The sequence below is a fragment of the Sceloporus occidentalis genome, unplaced genomic scaffold (genome assembly GCF_023333645.1).
Source record: "Sceloporus occidentalis isolate IW3139 unplaced genomic scaffold, rSceOcc1.0.p SCAF_96, whole genome shotgun sequence".
Classification (NCBI taxonomy): Eukaryota; Metazoa; Chordata; class Lepidosauria; order Squamata; family Phrynosomatidae; genus Sceloporus; species Sceloporus occidentalis.
In genome coordinates, this window is record NW_028317076.1 from 2,454,633 (window position 1) to 2,478,906 (window position 24,274).

At 41.0% G+C, this 24,274-nt stretch overlaps 1 protein-coding gene across 4 annotated transcripts in view; it reads right to left on the reverse strand.

Moving 5' to 3' along the window:
- LOC149284270 (focadhesin-like) overlaps positions 1-24,274 on the reverse strand; it is a 91,442-nt gene that overhangs the window by 43,947 nt on the left and 23,221 nt on the right. For 2 of the 4 annotated variants that reach the window (XM_089496938.1, XM_089496937.1), the window contains 16 exons: positions 23,739-23,945; positions 18,309-18,396; positions 17,584-17,783; positions 16,850-17,110; positions 12,051-12,155; positions 11,612-11,713; positions 10,900-11,030; positions 10,375-10,501; positions 9,044-9,178; positions 8,658-8,708; positions 8,479-8,562; positions 6,379-6,508; positions 4,208-4,396; positions 3,037-3,158; positions 2,576-2,668; positions 126-214 (listed from right to left, as the gene is read on the reverse strand). In XM_089496938.1, the coding sequence (XP_089353064.1) occupies positions 126-214; positions 2,576-2,668; positions 3,037-3,158; positions 4,208-4,396; positions 6,379-6,508; positions 8,479-8,562; positions 8,658-8,708; positions 9,044-9,178; positions 10,375-10,501; positions 10,900-11,030; positions 11,612-11,713; positions 12,051-12,155; positions 16,850-17,110; positions 17,584-17,783; positions 18,309-18,396; positions 23,739-23,945 (2,114 nt within the window). Of the gene's footprint in view, positions 1-125; positions 215-2,575; positions 2,669-3,036; positions 3,159-4,207; positions 4,397-6,378; positions 6,509-8,478; positions 8,563-8,657; positions 8,709-9,043; positions 9,179-10,374; positions 10,502-10,899; positions 11,031-11,611; positions 11,714-12,050; positions 12,156-16,849; positions 17,111-17,549; positions 17,784-18,308; positions 18,397-23,738; positions 23,946-24,274 lie in introns of all 4 variants that reach the window. The other 2 variants (XM_089496936.1, XM_089496935.1) reach the window with 2 other exon arrangements.

A 24,274-nucleotide genomic window follows, 5' to 3' on the forward strand; every position in this document is an offset into this window, starting at 1 on the left:
TATATATATATAGTGTTACCAGTAAATTGAAATAGTTGTTCCTAGTTAAAGGGTATAGGAGGGGAGCCCAGGGCACAGAGAACATCTGAACTATCCCAGAGGTGAAGCACAAATCCATTTCTTACCAGAGCCAAGCTGTATAGGTTTTGTAATGCAGCTCCTGAGGGTCATCCTTCCCATGTTTCAACTGCATTTCCAGCTCAGCCTGCCTGCCCTGAAAACGCAAACAGGTCCGTGAGACACAGGGAAACGGGTTACGCAGCCTACATTTGCACTTCGCATGTCCTCAATTCAGCCCATCAGAATGTTATTCAGTATGCCTTTGATGTGCAAAAATATAATAGGAGACGATACGCATTCCAGGGCAACATAACAATAGTAATAATAACTCAGACGTTACCGTGTAAAAAACACAGGCATTTCCCACTGCTGCCTTTTATTACCGAAGGCCAATATGATCTAGGGTAATCCACGAATGGAAGAAGATACAGTAGTATAATGCCTGTGAAAGGTACAGGAATTCCCTAGAACATATGACCATCATCCTGAAACCTCTATCTTTGGGTACCATATCTAGTACATAAGGCAGCTTCACTGTAGTATTATTATTTATTGTTTTACATAGCGCCATCAAATTCCATAGCGCTGTACAATGGGTAGACAGGACATAACAAGTAGCATGTAATTAGGGCTGAAACAACTAATCAATAAAATCGATAATAAATCGATAATGAAAATCGTTGTCAACGATTTTCATTATCGATTAATCGAATCGATTTTTATCGATTATAAAAATTATAATCCGACCTCAAACAGCGATCGGATTATAACACTAGAATCCAGATCCCCCGCAACGCTGCAGGGGACCTGGATTCCCCTCACTGTCGGCCGGTCTCTCACTTCCGTCTCTCTCCCCCCTCCCATACACCCCTCTGACTCCTCCCCCCCTCCCATACATCACTCTGCCTCTCTACCCGGCTCCGTCACTGACTTCATAGAAGCCTCAGCGTAAGTGAAGGGCAGTAACGGAGGCTGTCTGTGCGATGCGTGCAGACCCCCACCGGCTGACAGAGGATCATCCTCTCTGTCAGCCGGTGGGGGTCTGCATCGCACAGACAGCCTCCGTTACTCACCTTCACTTACGCTGAGGCTTCTATGAAGCTGCAGTGAAAGTTCCTGTCAGTAACGGAGCCGGGTAGAGAGGCAGAGCGGTGTATGGGAGGGGGAGGAGTCAGAGGGGTATATGGGAGCCACCCTCCCATACACCACTCTGGCTCCTCCCCCTCCCATACGGCACTCTGCCTCTCTACCCGGGTCCCTGGTGTCTTGTGAACCTCTGTGGCTGACAGGAGGCAGAGTGGAGTATGGGAGGGGGGAGGAGGCAAAGTGATGTATGGGAGGGGGAGGAGCCAAAGTGATGTATGGGAGGGGGAAGAGGCAGAGTGGTGTATGGGAGGGGGAGGAGCCAGAGTGGAGTATGGGAGGGGGCAAAGTGGTATATGGGAGGGGGAGGAGGCAAAGGGATGTATGGGAGGGGGAGGAGGCAAAGTGATGTATGGGAGGGGGAGGAGGCAGAGTGGTGTATGGGAGGGGGAGGAGCCAAAGTGGTGTATGGGAGGGGCAGGAGCCAGAGTGGTGTATGGGGGGGGAGGCAGATTGGAGTATGGGAGGGGGAGGAGCCAAAGTGATGTATGGGGAGGAGCCAGAGTGGTGTATGGGAGGGGCAGGAGCCAGAGTGGTGTATGGGAGGGGGAGGAGCCAGAGTGGTGTATGGGAGGGGGAGGAGCCAGAGTGGTGTATGGGTGAGTAATAGTGGTGTATGGGGGGTATTATGAATTTCAGGGCATATAGGGGGTATAAGGCATATCGATATTAGGCATATCAGGGGGGGCATAAAACATATCTGGGGTAAAAGGTATATCAGGGGGCTCAGTGGCATATAGGTGGTATAAGGCATATCGATATTAGGCATATCAGGGGGGCATAAAACATATCTGGTGGTAAAAGGTATATCAGGGGGCTCAGTTGCATATCACTGGCATATAAGAGGTATAAGGCATATATGGGGGCAGAGTGGCAAGCTGGGGGTCAGATGTGCATAACCGCGGGCAGTTTAAACAAGGCTTTTTTCTCATAGTTTTTATTAAATATGAAAAATAGTTAACATATGAATTAATATTTACTAATAACTTTGTATTAAAACCTAGTTTGAGAAACACTGTGTTTGGGTTCTTGTAGCTTTTATTATGTCAGTAAAATAAGAAGGTGAATAGAGAGAGGCCATTGTGATAAAGAGATGAAAGTGTAAATTGTACGTTTTTTATTACATTATTTTAAATTGAAGAAAAATTAAATTTTTTTATCCGATTAATCGATTAAATAATCGGCCAACTAATTGATTATTAAAATAATCGTTAGTTGCAGCCCTACATGTAATATAACAAATTGACTTACAGAGACAACAGGTGAGGTAGTATTTGCTAGTATTTGTTTAACTGTATGACATGTATATTCTGTATTACATTGACATGCAATCAACACAACACAAAAGTCTTTCCTTGAATACATATCTGACCTGTAAAACTGCATGGTAGGCCCTGCTCATGAATCCAAGCCAAGATTGGGGCAAAAGCATGGAACGGTGCCATTCAGAGGACTGGATATTTACCTGCAAAAAAAACCCAAAACACACACATACAGTTTCTTGCTACCGAAATATAAGCTTCTATATCTTAACAGTTAGCCTTGAGAATCCAAATAAAACATGCTGTGAGACATCTTAAGGTTTATTTATCTAATAAAAAATGTTTCACTTGTTTTAGACAGTTGTGTACGCTATTAGTGGATGGTGGCGATGGCTAGTCTTCTAATGTACCACACAGCAGAAGTTAATAAGCACATCACAGGGTGATGACACGAAAGGAGCAATGTCAATAAGATAAAACGCTTCGGTATTTATTGTTTTAAAGGAATAACCAAATGTTAACATTCTCAGCTGCTAGTCTATGACTCCTCTGCTAGAGTTGAGATACAGACCTCATGTATCAGCGCCGTTAACATCTGCTGGTAGCTCCGTCCCCTACTGGCCAGAAAGCGGTTAATGGGTCTGCCATCCTTGTCTGTCTGAACTGGAAGGTCATAGCAGAGCAGCATCCCAGCTGTAAAGTAAATGTATGGAAAACCGTTATATTCAATTAAAACCCCGTATAAATGCCACAACTTTGCAATTACAGTGTTTTTCCCGGCACGTAATCTGAAAAAGCAAACATACAGCTATGCAGCAGGGGGGCATCAGGTAGGGAGCACAGTGCTAGGGCTGAAGTCTGTGCCAGCCGAGTCTGCCTACCATTTCCGCTGACCGCTTATGTGTCCCTGTCTCGCTTCCCGCAGCTCCGATTTTTCTTGGGCCTCTTCTTGTTCTTCTGTCTTCTTTTTTTGTCTCATTTTCCATGAACTAGGTCTCCTGAAGCACTTCCACAAAAGGGCGGAGCCTCTGGGCACACTCTAACTCGATTGGAGGAACAGGTGAGAGGCTGTTCCTGTGTCTCTGTCCTTTTGCGGAAGTACTCTGAGAGGTCAGAATAATGAAGATGGGTTTGTGTAGAAAGATAGGTGTTTTTGCACCTCTCTATCCATAAATCTGTCTGCATTATTCTGGAACCTTGTAGTACTTCTGCAAAAGTACTGAGCCATGGGGACAGCCTCTCGTCCATTCCTACTGCCCTTTTGCAGAAGTACTCCAAGGAAGCAGAAGTGCCCGGGGAGGCCTGGTTCATGAAGAAGTGGACAAAGAAAGAAAAAAAGGCAAGAGAAGAATGATAGGAGTCATGCATTACCACCATCTATGCTTGGCTCACTATACAATGATAGGAGTCACTCTTTTCCATAATCTGAGTTTGGCTCACAATATAATAATGATAGGAGTAACGATGTACCACCCTCAGTGCCTGGATCACTAAATAATGATAGAAGTCGGACTGTAATGCAGCTTTTTAAAGGTTAATGAGGCTGACACCATTCAGGTCCCTATAATGTAATTACTGCTATGTGCATCAATGGAAGTAAATAAGGTCATGCGTATGATATTGAAACTGCCCATGCTAAGGGTATAAAACCAATACACGATACACAAAGGGCCAATTGAACCCATAACACCCACATGTTACATTACAAAGTTTGTAACTGTGAATTTACTAAAATTGGTCACCTGCAATTCCCGGCTTCAAGCCAGGCTGTCTGTTTTTCTCATACATTTTCAGCATGAAACTTGGGACTCCGGCTACTGTCTTGCCTTGGTCAGATCGTACAGACCCTCCCCTGAGGGCAGTGTGGTAAATCCCACGTGGCATGTTACCCATTTCCTGCTTCACAAGGGATGCCAGGAACTCTTCAAATGCTGGGGAAAAAAATCATAATTCATAGGCTATCAAAAAAAAAAAAAAAAAGGCACTCTGATGTCATCCCTGGTTGGTCACCATGCCGGCAAGTCCTTTGAGGAATCTCCCAGACAGAGGTTTTAGAACTGGCACACCTTAAAGAAATACAGCCATCATATGCACTTTTATGACAGGTCCGTTTAAATGCCCATGCTGTCCCACTTGCAAGAGTATGGGGGGATTCTTCTATATGTATTTGCCCCTTCTTCTGCCTACTGAATTATCAGATCATGCAGGAGGGCAACTCATTTAAAAAAAAATTAAATCAATTGAGGCTACATGGTTCAAAAGCCTCTTATATCACATCAAATTATATGATCCTATAGGTATTAAAAGCATTAAACAAAAGTAACATTTCCTTTGCATTCCTCATTTCTTTTAGGTTTTCACACAATCCCCCCAGTCTCCCCCCAAAATGTAATCCTAGTGACTGTTTCGTTTTCACAAATAAAACTCTCTCTAAAATGCACGAAACAGCTATCCTGAATCTAAGACGAAATCAAGGACTGGTTAGGGTTTATCTGCCGTCTGTTTATTTGTACATTGGAAACGAAGCTTTTGGGATGCCACGCTTAATGTGCACAGATAAATTCCCATTGTATGCGCAGCAATACGCGGTAATGTATTGCCAACATCTGGAACCAGCGGGGCCTGTGTGGTTTGCTCTATAGGAACATCGCAGTGTCGTGTGCAGAATGCAATTGGCATTGCGTAGGCATGAGAGGGTTGAAAAGTTCAGCAGCTCACAAGCCATGCATTGGCATTGGCGATGTACTGTCGTGATGGTGAAGAGACAAACAAAAAGGCACTCCAGAGGAGAAGACCCCTGCCGTCTACGGTACTGACGGCAATATATACGAGGCACGGCAAGGCACCGGAAGACCTCTGCTTCGCATTAGTGCATATGTTTAATGGGCAGTGAGAAACCCCAAATCATAAGGCTGGCGTACACTGCTCCCAGCTGCCGACCCTTGAATAATGCCCTAATGTAGAACGGCGTTAATTAGTGTGAATGAAAAAGAACAGGTGTGTTTTCTTTCAGTATGGCCAAGAAACGCTAAAATCTGACACACTGGCTTATCACGGCCATAAATTGATTTGAATTATGCATTCCACACGTACCACACAGACTGAACAAATCTGCGTCTTTTATACATATCTATGGCACGCTAAGTCTTTGAGTGCAGGAGCAGGGAAAGGTTCTCATTCTTTACAGTGCTGGGCACAACACTGCCAAACAGACGTTTTAAAACTACAGATCCCATGATGCCATTGCAGGAGAGGCACAACGTACACATTCCTGTTCCCATCGATTCAAGAAGTAGGTGTTAGCCAATAGAGGCAATGGTGTATTTAATGGCACCCTTCAGTCATGGTGCTAAACTATTTAGTGTGACACATGTTAATTATAAGGACTAATAGGAGTAATATTATCATCTTTTATTTATATAGCGCCAACAGTTTATGCAGCGCTTCTTACAATACATAAATTCAAGGGGTATGACAAGACGAAAATTTACAGATTAAGACAAACCTATACATTAGGTGGAGAGAACCCTGCTCATAAATTTACAATCTAGTGGGAATGGGATGAGGGCTAACACAGAGAAAGGTGGTGCAATGTGGACTATCACCTTGCTGATTGGGCTATCAATTATAACTAATCATGATAAATAGCTACTAATATTTTATTTGTTTGTTTACATGTACGGGCTCAAAATGCATTGTTTTCAATGGGTTTAAGGGACCGCCCATTGTCCTTAAGGGGTTAAAAGGAGGGTCAGCCTTTAATGGAAGGGGTAAATATTTGTTTTAAATAAAAAATAAAATGTCGCTTAACTCCATTGTTCCTAGGGTTCGGTAAAGCACTTGCATGCGACCCTAGTCCTTGTGTTGTGTTAAAACGCCATTATCTATAGCTTGAGTAACAGCTGCGGCTCACCTGGTAAAACAGAGGCGGGAGTGAGTGCCATCAGCTTAATATAAGAGGAGCCAGGTATGTAAAGGTCCTCTTCCTTTTCCTCTTCCTCCCCAATGTCAGATTCATCTGAAGGGATCTGCTCTGGCCTGGCCTACGACACAACATAAAACTTTACAATCATGTAAATAAAGAATAAACATCATGATAAAAGACCAAAACATGCGGTGATCCCTTGCAAATGTCAATGCAATTCTTGCTGATGGCAATTGTATTGCATTTTCATTGTAAATAATTTACCGGAGCAAAGTTGATTTTACGAACAACGCAATGAAACGAAAATTTTATATTCTTGTCACAGACAGCTGCCAATATCATATCATATGAACTCACTTACCCTTCAAATGAAAGCTAATACTTGCCTTAGGGAGAAGCTGCAGCAGAACACCCCCCTCCCCGGTACAAGGCTATTTTATTCTCCCAGATCACTTTACAACAAAACATCTCTGCCAAACAGGATTCCACAAAAACTAGTTTCTTTAATCACGATAATGTTAAAAAGCAAATTGTGGTGTTAAGTAATGGGTTTAATCCACTGAACTTGAATTGTTCAATAAAAGGTATTTTTGTTCTATATTAGGAAGCACAGTGCAGTTCGTAGCATGAGGATGTATTATCACAAAGTGTCCTAAATCTGGAAGATGTCTACATAAAGCTGTACACATGCTAATCTGCAGGGGTTATCTAACACAATGCGACTTCTGTGTTTCTATTGGTAAAACCGCAAACTTTTCCACCCTAGCAATTACGTCTGGTGTGGGCCAGGTCAAGGTTAACACGGTGGTAATTGAGATGGGATTATCATAGAGTGGACCGTTGGGATGATCAATATTGCAAACAGATCCATCTACTCCAGGGCTTTGTGCTCCGTAAACTGCAGAACACATTCCCCCAGTTAAGATGGCCTTTGTTGTTGACAGCAGCTGCCTTGACAAGGAACAAGTCAATGCGGCTCTAAGTGTAAGAGGTCTTAGTGGCTGACTCAAAACCAGCCGATCAAGACTGTATAAGTAACCAAACGATATATTCCAAATGACTGAGATCAAGTGTGTGCTTTGAAAGTAACACAAAAGTAATACGACCATAAAATGGCTCTGGGAACTACTAAAGTCCGCTGATTAGTGCAAGATGGCTGCTTATTGTGTATCTTCTTATGCATTTATAAGTAATATAGTACTACTTTTATAGTATAATCATTTTAGTGTAGTAATAGTCTAGTACAGAAAATGAAATTTAGGGAGAGATGAATGAGTGTGAAGAATGCCCACAGAATCATAAGTTTCACCATAGCCAGGTTGTAGAAAAGTAATGACATGGGTTTATTTAGCGAAGAGGAGGTTTTGCAGGAGAATTGTGGTTTGAACTCGCCGACTCCATTTTACATTATGAATGAGCTTCTGTTGCAGAAAGAGCTTGGCTGGCATTTACGATGTACAAATCAGTGAGACTTCTCTATCTCCACATGCAGAAAACTATGCATTAAGCAAGGTCAGCGTAGCCTTTGACTGCGGAGTAACCTGCCTGTGATGGTCCTTCATGATATATAGTGAAGGAGCTGAAACCGCACCTCTCCTGCAAACATTTTCTGATTTTTCCACATGCATCCGTAAAGTCTCAGCAAATGGCAAAAGTCCTTGCGTCGGAGTAAACTACTTGACTTGCATGCTATACATCACTAGACATAAATACTAGAAGAGAGCCATACTCACAGACTATAAACATTGCAAGAATACCCCTACTTGACGGCTAAATCAAGAGACACCTATAACAAATAATGCATTTATTTTGAAGAGACAGATGAGGATCACTGCTAAAACACTGCTATAAGTCACTATAGTTATTATGTAGTAACAGTGATTCAAAGCTCTTCATACCACCTCATCAAGGGGAATGGTTCAGCAGGGACATTCATTTGGTTGATCAGATGGCCACTATCACTGCTAAAAATAACATTACAGAAGAATATATTGCTACTTCATTATGCAATAGTAGAAACTAATGAATCTAAAAAGATCACTGCTCTTCCTGATGCAACATATGCAGCAAAATAAAACATATACACACCTGCTCAGGAAGATGAAGAACTGTATGATCCTCCGAGCTAAACTCACACAGAGCTTTGTAAGCAGAAGTAGACACAATGGGATCCTAAGCAAAAGACATAATGGGGTCACCAGACTTGTAGTGTGTGTGTGTGTATAGAATATATATATATATATATATATATATCTAATCTGATTTACCTTGCTCCGAGTGTGACTCCAAAGTAGGCTGACAATATTTTTTTTAAAATTCTGCAAGAAAAATATTAGAAAGCATAACATCATAGCCCAGATGTCAAAGCATAAAACAGGAAATACAATAAATAGAAGTATCTTAAGCATTCATAAGCCAGCAGGTCCTTGATCGTTTGCAAACTAACGGCAGGACATTATGATGGAGGAGGAATAAAATATGGGGACCCAAACTCCTATACTAGGACAATTAAGCAATTTTATTGCAATTTTGACCCTGGTCTCATCACTCCAGCCATTTTTTAGGTGACAAGTCAAAGGGATAACCTTAACACTTGATGGTGGCCCTGGGGGACTGAACTGGATAAATACTGATCTAAAATAGAATCACTTACCTCATATTCATCTGTGCTTACAGCCAGAGAAGGGACCAAGGCAAAAAGCTCATGTAATACCTTCAGGACAAATGGGCGGCTCTCACAGCTAAGTATGGGAGATAAGGCAGTCCAGGTAGAGCGGATGTCCACCACCTAAAGGCAAGAGATCCCGCAGGCAAATTAATGTTATTAATTCTCACCCCAAAAACCAACCTGCCAGTTCTCCAGGGACGACTTGAAGAAAAACATCTATATATGCAGTGGGAATATGGTTTAAACGCTAGAATTAAACACTGAAATTGAATACCTTTGTTGTGATGTTATGCGGTGTGCATCCGCTGGGAGAGGACCTGTAATTAGCACAAGCTTTAGAAGCTGTGTTTTACCACTGACTTTGGCACCATAAGCTAAAGGGAGTGTAAGGGAGGCACGCTAAGCTTGAGCTTCTTTTCTCAGCAAGTAATGTATAGTGCTTCGTGCAGTCCTTGGTGGAGGAACAAATCCAATCACGGTAAACCACATCTGTCTTCGTTCACTTCGCACTTTGATCCACGTTTGCTCCTCATCCACGATATACAGAAGAAAATTAAACTGTCTACATAGCATACATGCTATTCACATAGACTAGAATGGAAGTTCTACTGATCAGTATGCAGTATACTGCCTGCTTTCAGTAGAGGCAGTAGGAATTAAAAAAAGACAAAATGTTAACCCCAACAAAGTAGACAAAAACATGAAGATTTAAAATAAATTGGTAAATAAGTGTATTAAAAAAAACAACAACCCCCCCCCCCACATCTAATACATGTCTGGTGGGACCAGCCTATTGCTTTTATAATCAATGGAAGCTGCAATACATATTCAAATCACTTGAACTGGATAGACCACTTCCCTAACAGGCCAAAGACGAAGACTCAAGGGAGGCTCACATTTTCACTGGACACTAAATGTTGCAGAAAAAGTGTTTTGGTTTTGTATGCAGTATAGATATATATTTATTTATTTTTACAGTTAGTGTTGTAAGGAAGAGATATCCGAGGTCTTGAAGGTTTATATACCTTTACATGATTTTCTGTGTTTACTGTTTGCTATGAACCAAAAGGCTCTATAGTGGTGGACAGTGATTCACACTCAAAGGGTGCATTGGATAGACCTGCTCAATGGTAACTTCATTTTCATTATATGCAACCAACAAAACATGTAAGAATGCAAAGACTTCTTTAAATCTGCATTTAAAGCTTGGTATTCCTGCAATAGATACTGTATTTAGAAAAAGATCCAACTACCAGTGCATATGCCAAATTGTCAATAAACAGCTGGTGCTGTTGACATGCTTAAAGGGCTCTCACCTCAGCTTGACACAACGCGTGAAGACCTTGCAATGCTAAAGCTACAGGAGATGCCTGGTCAGGTTTTAGGCATTCATTCAAAACTTGGGTAATAGCAGCCAACATGTCGGATCCATGCTGGTAAGGTCTGAAGGATATATAAAGTGCAAACACAGTATATCAACATAATGAAGTCCCAATTTTCATTTTTTTAGCTTTTTATCTGCATTTATTTAAATACAATGTACACCAACATAACAGAAAGACAGATCTGGTTACTACAGGGACATATAATGTAGATTTGTGAAAAAAGTCTCCTACACTACACACAGGACCACACTACCAGGTTTACAACAGAGTAGCCACCATACGGATATATGATAAGCAATGACAGGGATGGAAGGTTAAAACTAGAAATAGGCAGGCTGGTAAAAATAGCAGATCTGTTAATTTGTGTATTAAAGAGTGTAATAAATGATTTGCCCAAATGTAACAGAATGCATCCAAGAAGACTTCAGGCAAGTTTATCCTGTGCCGTGATTTTACCGTTGTCTGCAGATATCTCGGATGGTTGCTGCTTTTGCCACGGTCTTCTCCCACTGGGTCTCCTTTCCAGCTGACAAGGAACGTGTGTCAGTCATAGCTATCCACTTCTGTAGTTCGGGGTAGACTCGGTCCTATAAACACACAAATATATTTGTAGATGTAAGTAGATACACACAGGTATGCGGATGTACATTTATTTAGATATGAAATCCATGCAGTTTAGGATAAAGCTTGGAGGAAAGAAGAGAGAGAGGAGATTTAGAAACATCTGCGTAAATTAAGTATTTAACAAAGTACACAGGGAGATTTATTTCAGAGGAGAAATGTTACAAGAGGTCATGATCTAAAACTAGAGGGTGTAATGTAAGGGAGTTTTACTTTACAGAGAGGGGTAGCTAAATGGAACAGCCGTCAAGCAGATGTGGTAGAGGCATATGCAGTTAGGGAATTTCAACTTGTAGGGCATGGGCATAAAATCCTAAATCTAAGACAAGACCAAGGATTAAGGCCAGAGTCTTTACATCAAGAAAAATGGGCAGACTAAAAGGGCTGAATGGTTCTTATCTGCCATCCAAATCTCACTAAGTATTTATATCAGTCCCACAGGTCACAGGCAACATCTTGTAATCAATGATCCAGTTTCATATCTTTAATATTATAAAAAGAAGCAATGTCTCCACCAGTCAGATATCACTACTTATAAGCTACGTACCTGTTTCTCCCATAAGGAAGTCATTAGCCGGAGGGTGATGGGTTGCAGTTGGGAAGTACTGCCTAACATCTGCAGGGCCCTCAGAATCTGGGGCACACACACCTGTTTATCCGCAAGAAAATATACATTAATCTCGCTCAGGGTACAATTTCTGCTGTATGAACGTACAAACTAACATTTATTGGATTACTTTTCATGAACGGCAACTATTGCCACATGTAAGGGTTGGAAACATAGCATTGCTATCTGCATTCTGTACAGAACACATCACACACTTACCGATTTGGGGGCTACATAAACTTAGGGAAACCCTTCTTGTGCTAAATCTGAATTGCTAGTTCCTCATCATCATAGAATCAAATGTGTATTTTGTCCCAGACTTCCACATACTGTCAGGGAAAAGATTGAACAGCAAACGGCATTAAAAAAAAGCTCTCACCTTGTGAGTACCCAAGGATGGCAAGGTATACAGAATGTCACGGGATAGCTCTGGATCCAAGCAGTGGCCAAGCTTGAACATCAAAACGGGTACGAGATATGGAACCTGAAACACAAAATAACTGTTTACAATCACATTTGATGGTATTGTAGTAATCAAAATAGATGGGAATTAAACTTAATATAAAAGTGCAGAATAATTAGATAGGATTTCTTTAAACGAATTTAACCAGTTATTTAAAATAAAGCAAATCTGTATGGAACAGGCATATGGCTGAACAAGACCTAGATTGACCAATGGGTTCTTATCTGCCATCCATTCTGTGTTTCTGGTTACTTTGGGCCCTTTGGGTAGACCCGTATCCTGGACCTACTGTGTTCATAGGATTAACACTGTAGAGATTTGTAAGAAAAAAATAAAAAAATACTATGCTTCGGGAACTTTGACCAAAACCTCCTGATGATCCCAGCTTCCTGCTCCAGTTAACAAAGTAAAGGTTTTTAGAAGCTGTTAAACGCAGAGCTAACCAAGAAACGTAAAGGTAGCTGTATGTTGGGACCAGAAATGTTCGTTCTGTGTTATACCACAATGCCCAATAAATATAATTTGTATGCCTCTCCCTTGTTCCGCCATTCAGGGTAGAGGGTGTGCCCATAGGCGACATCCACAGAGCAGAGACGAAGAAAGAAGACAGAAGAACAAGAAGATCCAAGAGAAGAAGTGGAGCAAGGAGACAGGGGCACAGAAGTGGTCGGTGAAGAAGGTAGGGAGAAATTCCTAGAAAGCCAGTGTCAGAGAGAGCAAGCAAGTTTCCGAATGTAAAAAAACGTCCGAAAATGAAAGGACCAAAAACAAAACCAAAAATTTGTCCAAATGGTTTTTGGTCCATTTGCATGAGTCTAATAGTTATGTGGCTTATGCTAGTCTATAATTAGTCTAAAAATGTATAGTACACATAATATATAAATAATTAAATTGGCACACAAAGCAACATATTTAATATATAAAATGAGCTCTTTGTAAATCTGTTCATATATAAATCAATCTCCCCCATTCTCTCAAAGAGTTTTTTTTTTTTAATAGAGTATTATAGTAACAAAATATTTCACTGGTTGAAATTAGGCCAATTTTTGGCTCACACCGACTTATTTTGCTGCAATCATGCATGCAGCTGTGTCCGATTAAAACACAATGGTGCCTTAACAACATTTTTATTATACTTTTTGCAAACAGGAAACTGAAAAGGATTTTTCACGCCACCAACAAATCGATTAGAAGAAGAGAAAAAAAAAAAAAAGGAGGTGGTGGTGGTGGTGGTGGGGGGTTAATACATAAAGGTTAATTTTCACTGAAAATGAGCAGAGTGCATTCCAGCAAACTAAATGGACCACTGGTGGATAAAGGGTTAGACAGAGGCACTCACAAGCCCCAAATTATCAAACAGCTGGATAAGTGCAGAGGACGAGTCATTAGATTCAGACATAAGTGGACCGCTCGGGAGACGGCAGAACACGTTGCTAAGCAACTAGGGGCATTTTGCATCCAATCTCATCGCTAAATATTCAGTATGCCAGGTCATCTGTCTAATTAATATTGTTAAAGTGTGTTTTTGATCCCCCCCCCCACCATTTTCTTCTGTCTTTTAATTGCATGTAATTTTCCACTGTCCATTGATTCATTCAATAGGCATGAACCTGCTGTGCCGTGCAAAAGATACAATAATGATAGTAAGTAATGTATTCTGACTATGGCAGAGTTGAAGTGGAGCAGTAACGATCAGGTACCAGAGTAAATTTCAGGTCAACAGGGGGGAAAAAAAGAAATCTGACTGCTGGGTTAAGAAAATATTATATAAAACCACATTACAAAGCCGACTACACATTTATAAACCAAACACAGAGCAGAGTACCCAAAAATACACTTGTGTATCAAAAACATATAAAGAAAAACTACCGTATTTGCTCGATTATAAGACAACCCCCCAAAATCTAAATATTAATTTAGGACAAAAAAACAAAAAGCCTGAATATAAGACTACCCTATAGGAAAAAAAGTTTTACTAGTAAATATTAATTCATGTTAACAATATTTTCATATTTAATAAAAGCTATGATTGAGAAAAATATATATATTTTTATTTCCTTTTATTTGCCAACCTGCCCCCCCAGTTATGCACATCTGCCCCCAGGGTTGCCACTCTGCCCCCAGAAATGCCTTATACCCCCTATTTGCCACTCTGCCCCATGATGTGCCTTTTAATCCCCTATATGCCAGAGTGGCATATAGGGGGTTAAAAGGCATATCATGGGGCAGAGTGGCATATAGGGGGTTAAAAGGCATTTCTGGAGGTATATATATATATATATATAACTGCTAACATCAATCACACTCCTATCAAGCCAAGGCAGCCAGTAAATGCTGGAACCTGGGGATGATAGGAGTCTGAGTACAGCCTCCCTATGCCATGCTACCACCACCCCCCCTTACACATCCATATTATCACACACTCATTCACAAACATTTAAATACTCCTTCATTCCATTAATCACACATACTTGCTCAAACCCCCGCCCCCCAAACACCCTTACCTGAACTGCAGATCTCTCACTCGAGGACTTCTGCAGGGGCCCGGCTGTGCGAGCAACTTCTCTGGCCCCGCCCCCAGAGGAAGGAGGGGGGAGGCAGCGTTATGTGACGCTCTTCTAGCTTCCTGTTCTCCTGCTGCTCGCGACCAAAGTCCGGCAAGCAGCATGGCCCCAGCGGACATTTTGAGGTCTGATTAGAAGACAACCTCAATTATAAGACGAGGGGTATTTTTCAGAGTATTTGCTCTGAAAAAAACCTCGTCTTATAATCGAGCAAATACGGTATTTCATGCACAGACAGTGAAAAGCAATGTATTCAGCATAGATCCATACAGCCTTAAAGACAAATGGTAAGGGAATTGGCCAAGTGATAATTGGCATAGCCAATCCCAAGTGCTTAGTAAATTCAAATCTTCTTTTTGTGAGAGTGGTCATAAAGAATGCAAGATTTGATGATATGCATCTGTAATAAATATATAAAAAAAATATGCAGTGTTCATTCTCACACACATAAATAACAGAGAAATGTGCAATGTTGAAACAATCAGAAGTCATATAGTTGATTTATGCCAACCACATAACATGGTTCTACAATGTAAATTGTTTACTTACGCAGGGGCCATGTGCTTTAATGTGGTAATCGTCCCCACTCCCTGGCTCAGGCACTGCGATGAACCTAAAGAAGGAGCATGCACAGCCAGCCACCTGACCGCAGCACATGCGCCTTACACAGAGGAAGAGCGCAGGCGCGGAGTAGATCTAGAGTGCAAATGCTGCAGTTTAAGTCATTAAAGGGCTCAGGGTGCCTGGGGAGTGTTGAAAGAAGGTAATTAAACATCTAAAAACCCTTAGTGCTCAGGAGTCTTGTAGTCTCCAGCAGCTTCCTGCATCCTATACGTATTCCTGGAGAGGTACTGTATATATACAGTATGTATGTGTGGCTTGTCTATGGTTTTGGCCCAATCTACTTCTCTTTCTCTCTCTCTCTGCTTCCCGACTTGACCCGTGGCAAGTTCCTTCACTCTTACTGGTGACTGTGGATATGCAGAGTTCCTTGTCTAGGACTGTTGATTTGGAAGACACTCTGATTTATCGGCTCCAACCTATGGCTTGGATTAACAGACTGTATTTTCTACTCAGAACACATCCCTGGCCTGAAACTCCACCAAACTTCCCATCAACACAATGGAACTTATCCAGTAAACAGTGTGCATGGTATTGAAACGGTCCAGTTTATCCTAATAACCACATACCTAACCACATATTGGGGAAATGAATATTGTTTAACCCTTCATAGTGCACACAGAATTTTTATAACTCAGTCTTCAGTTATACAAGTGTGTACGAAAGACAGACAGAACACATATTTATCTCCTATAAACCAGTTCTGCGAGTTGTGTTCCCCAAGGCCAACAGTGAGCCAGATTTACAAGCGTTAACTAGAGAAAAATAGGGAATCTTACTCGTCAGTTCCCCTTGATACTTTCAACTGGGGAAATATGCCTTAAGCTGCGTTTCATTATTGCAAAATCGAGACAGATTTAGAGAGAGAGATTCCCTAGTCAGTGCTAGAGAAGCTGCCATCTGCTAGAAAGCAATGCATTTGTGAGGTCTATGATTCACACGTGAACATTTGTTTTAATGACTCAGGTTTTCTTTTCAGTGCTTTTGAAATCTTTATTTCCAGTTTTGCTTTACTACTACATGCAGCCATGTGCATAAAAATACAATAAATCAGAAAGAAGCTGTTATAGCTGCAAAGGGGGTGGTAAGTCCATATGAATGCTCATTAGTGTAGTGGTCAGGTCATATAGTGTATCTGTAGCAAGTGAAAGTGATTTGATTTAGGGATATGATTTTTAAATTATAGGGTAACAGCTTCTTGATCCAAGGAGAGATCTAACTGCCATTCTGTTGCAAAATTGGACAGAGCCACAAACTGGGGGTTTCTTTTTGGGGTTTTTTTGCCTTCTTTTGGATCAACAGCAATTAACAGATATAGGAAAGGCTGAACTTGATGGACGCATTTCTTTTTTTCAGCCTATGTAACCACCTTGCATTTATATGTGTTCCTTATATTTATTATTTACTATTCTCAATTATTTATTAAACTCTTTCACACACAGCTTAATTTGGAAAAGTAGTTGTATTCTGGTGGTAGGAAATGTAATGAAACCAGATAAAAAGTCAATTTGTTAATAAGAGGTTTATTACCTGGGAGGGATCAGCCTTGGCAATTTCTGTAGTCGTCTTGAGAACTTTGCGCAAAGTGTTCCCAGACTCACAAACAAGAAGGAAACCCAGCACCAGTGAGATATGGAGAGACATTTGAGTAGCAAATGGTAACACGGAACATGTAGAAGACAGCCAGTCACAGCAGGCGGCACGATCTCCTTTAAGTTTGTTAAGTATCCTCAGGGTAAGAGAGAGCGAATTGTGCCATGTGGTTATAGGAAGAGGTAGACCAATGCAATCCTGAAATTACAAAGATAACAAAACTATAGTACAACTTAATACAGTTTAATAAACTCACACACTTTACTGCTGGTTGTTATGCGGACTAATTATAATTGGCATTGACATGCATTGAATTTCTTCCAGAAAAGCAGAAGTCCAATGTTGGATTTATACATGAGGCCCAACTGGACAAAACATATTACATGATGCCACCACCCAGCTGTACATGCCATGAAGAAGCTCAAAGAACCATCCATAACAGTTACTAATGAAAAAAATCTACGAAGATTATTTACCTCTTTGAAGTCTCTGGAAACAGCCTTACTTTATAGACTACAAAGGTGGAAACCCTTTAACGTACTGCAACCCAGGCACAACAGGGGAACATAAGCCGTATGTAAGGTCTGCAATTAGCTACTGCACTGTGTATATATCATATAATATATTAATATTGCATAATAATAGCTAAACTCATTACTTACCAAATTGACTTTTTCTGTGGTGTCTATATCCTGCACTATTTCCAAAAGATTTAAAGCCATCTGCTCTAGTGAGGCATCTCCATCTTCTTCCAAGAAACAACCAGCTAATGTTGAGGATGACAGCACATGGAGCAGTGGCATTACCATAACCTGGGCTATGGCTGGGGCCTTCTTGTCCCCTGACCCTGAGCATGACAGGATTTTCAAGGCTAACAATATAAAAAATTAAATAAATAAAACAGAAACATTCATAGCTAAAGGGTGCACAATTGTACATGTAGAACAATAAGAGGACACTATTTTCAAATGTGCATTTTTTAGCACAGAACTAAAAATTAGATACATGTTTGGCCTTTAGTCTTAACACAAACTACAACCTGCTAATGTGGTTCCTACACAAATCTTAATGGTCAACTTTGGTTACATTTTTTAATGGTCCATAATAAAAAGTCTTAACACTTTTTAGGAAACCAGGACAGGCTCTGCCACACCGACCCCCAAACACACACACACCAGGACAGGCTCTGCCACACCGACCCCCAAACACACACACACACACACACATCAGGACAGGCTCTACTACTATTATATTTGCCTACTCCACAACATGAATGTTCTGATAGACAGCCTTTCTACAATAACCAAAAAGTTAGTTCGCCAACGCTGCTACTAATAATGATGTGTCCTCAATATCTTAGAACCCTAGAAACCGTAAGAATGGAGTGGCCACTCACCTAGATTCAGGATTGGTTTCTGCAGGCAAGCTGGACACTGCAGCAACAATGAGCTGAGGCCAATTAAACTTTGCTCTTTAGGAAAATTCTGAAAAGACATAATACATATAAGAAATGCCCCAGGTTATGGGGATAAAAATGTAATCAAGTAAGAACAAAGGTTAAATGCTTATTTCTTAAAACAAAACGACCAAAAAATATTATCTCAACTAGAACATGAAGTTATGATCTGAGCTAGAATTCATGGAAAAGGCATGAGGACGAATACATAACATAAGGGAACACGCTTATCCTGAATCCTGAGACCAAGGACTGATTAATGTTTGAGTCTTTACACCAGGTAGACTAGATGGGTTGAATATGCCATGAAACTCTTCTTCTATGACCTGAGTAAGACTGTCCTAAGCACGTTCTTCGGTCCGTTTGAAATGTTGGGAGAGTGTAGGAGAGAGCACCTGGCAGAAATCTGCATACTGGGATACATAATCACCATGTAGTGGTGTCCATTTACTTCAGGTAAAGGTTAGAGACAGTAAACTCTTATGTTATCACACAAAGCCTAGCATTCCACGTGATGAAGAGGATCCTCAGGAAAGCATGTCTCCAGTCCCTTCTATTCGTGCGGTTTCCTTTACTCTACTCTGTGATAGCCGAATAATTACAAATAGCCACTCTTAAAATATTATTTTGTTATCGTTGTTATGTTTCAAATTATAAGCCAAGATACACATTTAAGTCAATAAATGAGATAACACATATATGGGAACCACTGTATTTGGCTATACATCGCATTTAGCATGAAGTAGCAACACACACACACACACACACACACACACACACACACACTCGTTTAGATAAAATGAAGCAGCCAATTGCACAGCTCAGCAAAATGTTATAAATCCAGTTACATATAATAGGATTTATTTGAAAGTGCTGCACATTTTCCTTCGAAAGTGAATCCCACTGGCGATGACAGAGACTAGAGCTTCAAGTCGATCTAGATTACATATCAGTCAATTAAATAAAAAAAAAGCTAAAACTGCATATTAAAAGAACTGATCCATGTCAATTAGACCTTTAGAGTCATTTCAACACCAGCAACAAGACTGATCTTAACGTCTTGTTCTCATGATCTTCCCAATTATATTATACCTTCCCTACTGTTTGAATCTGATCGTGGTGTGGCAGCATTAAAAGGAGACCCAAGGAGAGGAGAGGGTCATTTATGACTAGATGCGTCATTGAATATGCAGGTTTTGCCACTAACTGCCACCAAGCTCAATGCGGCTCATGTAACATATTGTTTATTTCTTTTACTTTTCAACCAAATGACTGAGAAACAAAATGTCACAAAACAAAAATGACCAAAGGCTGTCACCCTATTGGGTTACTGGGTACCTACATCCTATTTTCTCACCCATCCAGCATTTTAAAGAAAAATCTTTCTCTATGTATGTACAGCCTGTGCGTTTTGGGTTTTAGTCCATGCTAAAATAGTTTGAGATATCAGGTTTAGATATGAGGGGCTTTTATACCCCAGCAAAGCTGAGCTTAGTAGCAGATGGTGGCAAAACTAGCATAGCTAATTAGCTTCTGCGACACAGATATCTAGAATCCCATTAAAAAGTGAATACATTGTTCTCGGTTTTCCAGGCGTTTCTAGTGCCTAGCCACCCAGTAGTTCGGTGAAGCAGCCATGATTGCACGATACGCGTAAGCAGTTTTAAGATGTCTCAGTACTGCGCTGATGCATTGCAATGATTAGCTGCCTACATCATGAGCAGAATGCAGAAGGCCCAAGAGTCGTTTAAAACTGCTGAATGGGAACCTACTTGATGACAGCAGCTCGAGCATTTTCCCAGTATAAGTTTGGAAATAAGCATTTTCCCCATGGCAGCGGGCGCTGATTCCACAAGATACCCTCAGCAATCCTTAACACCTCTTCATTTCAGCAGAAGTGTTATAGGGACAAGAGATATCTCCGTGTTTATTCCCGTGGCAGCCTTTAAAAGGAAGAGCTTTTTCTAGAGGGTAATTATATATATATATATATATATATATATATATATATATATATATACACAAAGCCTGACGATGCAGGCTGCATTGGCAGATTAAGCACGTTATCTCATTAAAAAGGGAAGAGTCCCCTGATATCGGATTCATTGTTAAAAAAGGGCTCCAGTGGATTATACAGAGCGTGGATTTCATTTCAGGTAATGAACTAGGATCATATAATGTTTAACTTCTTAAATACTAGCCTCTAACTACAGCGTTGGGTAGATTAAGCTCCTTCCAACTAGATCTAAAATGATTTTCCAATTTGTTTATAATAGAAATGAATAAATAGAGAAAAGCACCGATATGTACGTGCTGAACGTGTATGCTTGGTCTTCAAACGATAGCTATGGAGTTATGGCAGAGTAGAACACGCGCATCATCTCAAACCATGCCTCTGAAAAAGTAGCATGGATTGCAGAACACTTCCAACTGGATCTCACCTGGAAAAATCTAAAAACTATGATTAAACGTGGTTTTTGAAAACGTGGTCGGCAAATGCGAACCTCTCATTAAAATATAGACGTTTATAATAAACTGGATACACCTTGGTAAAGTTGGAAGAATTTAAGAGCTCAAACTACTGTCAAAATCCTGGCATGTACACTGGTTCTAAGAAGTTTAAAAGTTTGATATGATGGTGGTCACAGTGAACTGGCAACCCTAGGTAAGGAGCAGGCAAGAAACAAACCTTTTCATGTCACCCACATCTAACAGCGTAGAACGGACATAATACAGGGATGGTCAAGCAGTAACATTTCCCATGATCCGTGCTGACATTCATTATCCTTGAACTTTATGTCAGTAGGCCTCATCCTATAACTTATACACAGAGACCAAGCATTAGGACTATTCTAAATCCCTCATTGTGCTGCAGACAAAATGACTTATGGGGTCAGTAAAATGTAGTAGAAACACATCGATGACAATTTATGGTTTGTGTCTGTATGTCTGAAAGGCTCTTTCCGCTTGTTGTTAAAGCGCCATCTTTTCAGTGTACATTAAAAAAAACACAAAAAAGGAGCCGAGTGGCCGTATTTGTTTATGAAAAACAAGCAGAAAGTGTCTTGAGTCAAAGCAAAAGTTTTCTAATACTCCTTCATTTGGTCAGGTAATCTTAGCTTTCACACACATCGGTGCTACTACGCATTTCAGTGAGCAAGGCCATATACCATTCACTCAAGTGTACTGCTATTAATGTAATGTAAAAATATGTTTTCTTAAACGTTGTTTTGAGGCTCTTGTGGGCCCACCACATATGCAGTTCTCCTGAAACACCCTAAACCCTCTGCAAGCTATAATCTGAATCGAGGCCCTTGCAAGAATTGAAAAGATATTCAACCTCATGTGGGCTTTGCCAGATCTGTATTATGCATGTTTTCCTGTATATGTACCAGATATGTATTTTGGGAAGATTGTTTCTTTTTCGGCCAAATATTGTTTATAGGACTGAAACAACTAATCGATAAAATTACTGCCCTTCACTTACACTGCAGCTTCATAGAAGCCTCAGCGTAAGTGAAGGGCAGTAACGGAGGCTGTCTGTACGATGCAGACCCCACCAGCTGACAGAGAGGATGATCCTCTGCAGGAGACCTCGATTCTCTGTCAGCCGGTGGCGGTCTGCACGATGTGGACAGACAACCTCCGTTACTCACCTTCACTTATGCTGAGGCTTCTATGAAGCTGCAGTGAAAGTGCCTGTCAGCAACGGAGGTTCACAAAGCACCAGGGAGTCAGGAGAGAGGCAGAGTGATGTATGGAAGAGGGGAGGAGTCAGAGTGGAGTATGGGAGGGGGGAGGAGGCAAAGTGGTGTATGGGAGGGGGGAGGAGGCAAAGTGGTGTATGGGAGGGGAGGAGCCAGAGTGATGTATGGGAGGGGGAGGAGCCAAGGTGGTGTATGGGAGGGGGGAGCCAAAGTGATGTATGGGAGGGGGAGGAGCCAGAGTGGTGTGTGGGAGGGGAGGAGCCAGAGTGGTGTATGGGAGGGAGAGGAGCCAGAGTGGTGTATGGGAGGGGGGGGAGCCAGAGTGGTGTAATGGGTGAGTTATAGTGGTGTATGGGGGTATTATGAATTTCAGGGCATATAGGGGATATTAGGCATATCAGGGGGGCATAAAACATATCTGGGGGTAAAAGGTATATCAGGGGGCTCAGTTGCATATCACTGGCATATAAGGAGTATAAGGCATATCGGGGGCACAGTGGCATATCAGGGGGCACAGTGGAATCTGGCATATAAGAGGTATAAGGCATATATGGGGGCAGAGTGGCAAGCTGGGGGTCAGATGTGCATAACTGGGGGCAGTTTGGTAAATAAAAGAAAATATAAACAAGGCTTTTTTCTCATAGTTTTTATTAAATATGAAAAAGTTAACATATGAATTAATATTTACTAATAACTTTGTATTAAGACCTAGTTTGAGAAACACTGTGTTTGGGTTCTTGTAGCTTTTATTATTATGTCAGTAAAATAAGAAGGTGAATAGAGAGAGAGAGAGAGGCCATTGCAATAAAGAGATGAAAGTGTAAATTGTACGTTTTTTATTAATTATTTAAAAAAATTGCATTTTCTTATCCGATTAATCGAAAAAATAATGGGCCAACTAATCGATTATTAAAATAATCGTTAGTTGCAGCCCTAGTTGTTTACCTTGGGAATTCCTTTGCCTTGATCCCCTCCCCCTCTGGCCTCCTACAGCTATAGCCCTCCACCTTTTTCTAACCCAAAACTATCTTCTTTTATTCACCTCTCTCATAGCTTTCCTGAAACACCCCAAGCCCTCTGCAAACCACCCTCTGTTCATTTTATTTATACATCCTCGTCCGCATCCTGAAATTATTTACCTCCGATTACTGCTATAGGAGAGAGAGTAGGCCCTCTTTTCACCTCTCCTTTTGTTTCAATTACCCATAATACTCCCTTAGATTGCAAACTAACTAACGGGAGCCTCATAAGCCCACCATTCCTGCCAGGAACTCTGTGTAAACATACCATAAGGCTAGATGGCGGCTTACGGGCAGGGTACTCAACTCCTGATGTGGCTGTATGTATTAATGTATATTTGTTATGTATGTGTACAGCGCAAAAGTCCCCCCTTCTCTACACATGGAGCGCAGCAATTACTTGAAAGGTACTCGTCAGTAGCCAGAGAGGTACTAGTAACACAGGAGTTACATGTGAGTTGTCCCATCATTCTGCAAGGCCAAGGGTGATCAAAATCAAGCAAAATCGTAGCAGTGGGAAGCCATGACTGATGTCACATACACACACACACACACACGCTAAGCCAAGTGATATATCTATAGTTCTGGCCACCAACCCTGCTTGTAAGTGGCTTGTAGGAAACAATGCATTATTGCGCACATACCTCTCCCAGAAGATCTGCGTTCTGCTGCAGGATTTTTATCAGCGCTGAGCAGTCTCCTGTCAGCTTTAAGCTGACTTCACAGGCGCATAAGACTTGCAGAGACAGAAGGGAAAGCTCATCTCTCCAGAAATCCAAGTGCTGCTGAAGACATGTGCACAAATCTTCCAGGAACATGGACAGTTCTGTGACGTGAGTCCAGTTTGTAACCTGCATTAACAAGATGAGAGGAAACCACAACTATTTCATACAATTTCAATCAGCAGTTGCTTTTTTTGGGGGGGGGGGGGCAATATTTAGCACAAGCAATAAAATAATATGCGTAAAACTTAAGAATGACCACAAATTGGTTTCGGGCAAAAAAAACAAAAAAACACACAATATAGCTTTCTGAGTAGTATCAGCGGTTTCATAAAAGTTATTTAATAGGGAGAATGCTGTATACTTGTCCTTTATGATGTAAGCTGCTTAGTATTAATTATTTTACTCCATATTTGCATAAAAATGACAAGTCGGTGACGGCTGTATTGTATTATGGC